The sequence below is a fragment of the Pyricularia pennisetigena genome, chromosome 3 (genome assembly GCF_004337985.1).
Source record: "Pyricularia pennisetigena strain Br36 chromosome 3, whole genome shotgun sequence".
Classification (NCBI taxonomy): Eukaryota; Fungi; Ascomycota; class Sordariomycetes; order Magnaporthales; family Pyriculariaceae; genus Pyricularia; species Pyricularia pennisetigena.
In genome coordinates, this window is record NC_043742.1 from 6,941,724 (window position 1) to 6,944,952 (window position 3,229).

The 3,229-nt window shown below is 48.8% G+C and overlaps 1 protein-coding gene across 1 annotated transcript; it reads right to left on the minus strand.

Annotated features, from left to right (window-relative positions):
* Positions 1 to 1,773: 1,773 nt before the first annotated feature.
* Positions 1,774 to 2,319, minus strand: PpBr36_03643 (uncharacterized protein; the record flags this gene model as incomplete). The annotated part of the gene is made up of 1 exon (XM_029890813.1): positions 1,774 to 2,319. The coding sequence occupies exon 1, from the start codon at positions 2,230 to 2,232 to the stop codon at positions 1,774 to 1,776; it is 459 nt and encodes a 152-aa protein (XP_029754334.1). The 5' UTR covers positions 2,233 to 2,319.
* Between the last annotated feature and the right edge of the window lie 910 nt (positions 2,320 to 3,229).

The window sequence follows — 3,229 nt, forward strand, 5'->3', positions numbered from 1 at the left end:
GGGGGGGGGGAACCCCAGGCATTAAACCGTACGACTACGGTAAGGAATGACAGAAATAGTGCGGCGTCTGTCCGCCAGCTGGCAGCATGACAGCCAATTAGGATTGACTCAATGATTGAGTCGCGTGCTTTTTGAAGTGGTCTGGTGGGGTCGGCATTTTGCGCCCAGTACTGGCGAGACTTTGCAAGACTGGGTACTATTGGCCCGCTAGCGCTCCTTATCGCGCATGGGTGAGGACCGAGGCTTCGAGGGAAGGTGGATGACATGGACGCCAAGCCCAAAGAACGAGGGCAAGTGCCGCCGGTCCAAAAAAAACAACATCACCGAACTCTGAAACCTGGAGGCACCAAAAGTACCCATAGTAATTATATGGATATTGGTACTCAACTGGTACTCAACTGGTACGAGATAGATACTAGATGCGGCTAGGCGGCCATGTGCAAACACCGCCTACGGAGTAACACGGAGTAACTGCGGAAGAAATACCGTACTCCGTCGTGGAACAGTCCGAAAGATCTGGATTGTGCTTGAAGTGTTGATGCACAAAGTATCGTGCCTCGATCGACTTTGCTCGGCATTAATCCTTGTACTGCGCACCGTAGAAGATTCTGATAAATAACGGTCACATACTGTGGATGTTAGGGCAATGAATGAATTGGACCGGGGCCAAAATAGCACAAGAAACAAACCCAGAAAGAAAAAAAAAAAAAAAAAGGCTCCAACGAGGCATTTTGCTACTTGCGTCGACAGTGTAGCAGCACATTTGTGCGTGTAGCAGGTATAATGTACAGCAGTGGGATTGGGCTCTTCTGCAGGCCCTCATTTGTACTTTTGGGTACCAATTTGTGCGCTCTTCATTCTGCTTTTATTTTTATTTTTATATGCACTCTCCACCTGCGCTTAGGTTTACCAGCATCAGAGTTGGACAGTTTCTCAGGTGACGCAATGCCGCTGTGGGGCCGCGATGGTCGAATTCATCGAAAATGAAAAACCCTTCCATTCGGCGGGGGAAAACCGGCGCCACCCTATCATGGCGACGGGAATTCTGGGGGGTCCTGCAAAACAAGAAAATTTGACTTGTGGACTTGCGACAACGATGTGTGGGGTAATATTGGATCGAAAGGGATAGCAAGTTGTGGTTAAGACCAAGTTTAAGTTGCAGTGCAGTTTAGCTGCCCAGTGAGGTAGGTTTCTGTCTCTTCTGTCTTTTCTTTTTATGGGGTAGCTGACGGACTGCCAGCTTTTAGCCATGGCTACCTTACCTACTTAATGTAGGTGCAAAGTAGTATTACTGGTAGAACGACGGAGTACGGAGCATGTATGTAGATAGGGTCATGCCTACCGCCCTCTCCATGATCTCTTATCAGTTCATGCACAGAAAGAGTCATGGCGCACAGCAGCATGTAAGCCAAGGGAATGAGCAACACAAACCCCCACATACTGTAAACCGGTCGGCAGGCAACAAAGAGCAGAGTAAACCCTGCCAAATCGTGTGGAGTGCAGGTCATTTGTGCCTTCCATATCTGGGTTTATTACCTCTGTCTACCAGTATTTCCTCGGAGGGGCCGCTTGTGATTTTTTTTTCTTTCCGGCTTACCTAGGTAGGCACCGAGTACAGCAGGGAACAGCTGTTTGTGATCGTGTCTGGTGCCATTTCTCGTGTGTGCTTCGAGGCGAGCTGATACCTCGAGTGCGTCATTTGCTTTCTTATTTTGGACCGGCGCCATGCTTTTGGGCTGGGCAAACAACATCAATTAATTAATGAAAAGGTACCTAATTTTTTTCACTCAATCCAAAGCACTTCAGATCTGAAGGGAAATGCCAGGCTGGTACCGATGGCTCCCTTGGCGTCATGACGCCGCTCCTCTTATCGCCGTACTTTGATTTGTGCTCCTCGCTAAAGTCCTTGTTCCCAGTTCCAGGCCTAGTCCGTGGGCTTGTTCTTGGCCCAGCCTGGCTGCTAGCATCACCGACTACTCCTGCCGCGTAAGAGCTAAAGTTAGTCTCGGACGGCGGTTTTCGGGGAGCTGCCGTTTGTGGTCGAGGTCTCACTTCGCGCTCCAACTGTTCCATCTCGCGTCGGAACTGCTGCTGTTCGCGGTCCCGCATCTTGTAGCATGTTGGGCTTTGTAGCAAATATAAACCGCCTGGCCCAATGGTCAAATCGTTGACCAGCACGTCGATTTCGCGCTGGATGTCACTGACCTTCATTATATCGTTAGCCGACGTCATGGTCTTCTCCCTGCTTCTACTCGGGCTGCGCCCTGGCAGCTCCGTCTCCTTGTCTCCTGCCAGCGCAGGTCCTTTTTCGGATTTCTGAGTCCCATACAAAGGTTATGGGGTGGCAATGAAAAAATGATGGCGAACAATACTCCAATCGGCTGCGTCACGTCGACAGTTGTCAGAGAGTAGATGCAGCGCCTGAAAGATGAATACTATAGCTATGATCACAGTCTAGAGCTTACTGGTGGGCTCTGGGTATGTCGAAAACTACATGCATGTTTTGTATAGATTGGCTATGGGAAGCTGACTCTTAATTGTTATAAAGCTACGACGGCCTAAGCTGAGGTTCTCTTTGAATAGAAAAATATGTAATATAAAGCTGGCCGGCGGCATATGAGCTCAAAGCTTTCTTTGGGCGATTGAGGAGGAAAACAATAATGAAAGAAAAAACCGAACGGCGGAATTATCTTCTAACGGTTGGCTCACAACAGGAGGACATATCAAAAGCAAACAGCCTGACGACTGTGAGGGGTCCCAAACAAACGTCACCGGCATACATGTCGCAACAAGGTGAGGCAGCATGCCCTTTGGACATATCCTACCATCTAAATACCGGCTCTGTATCATGGATTCTGAAATTGTAGGGATTAAACTGGAAAGCGAAAGACATATCATCTCAACATTATGATTCTTTAACAAATCGGCCACACACATGTCCTTCATATCATCATAGTCAGTCTGTATAGTGGTAAATATTCATCACCAACACCAGCTTACACGATCAGCAGCGAGAAACGAGCTGCACGTCATGAAAAAGAAGCATATCAAGCCAAGGATGGGAAAAGGGCTCTCAATTGACTGGAATTTTACCTTTCCCCGCGCGAACCAAAGAAAATGAGACTGTGACAGCTCCGGGCGGGGATTTGAACCGTTCGGAACACACCTATCGACGGCCACTGCGAGCTTCCACGCACCCCAACCTGTCGAAGATGAAGGCTTGGCTGAT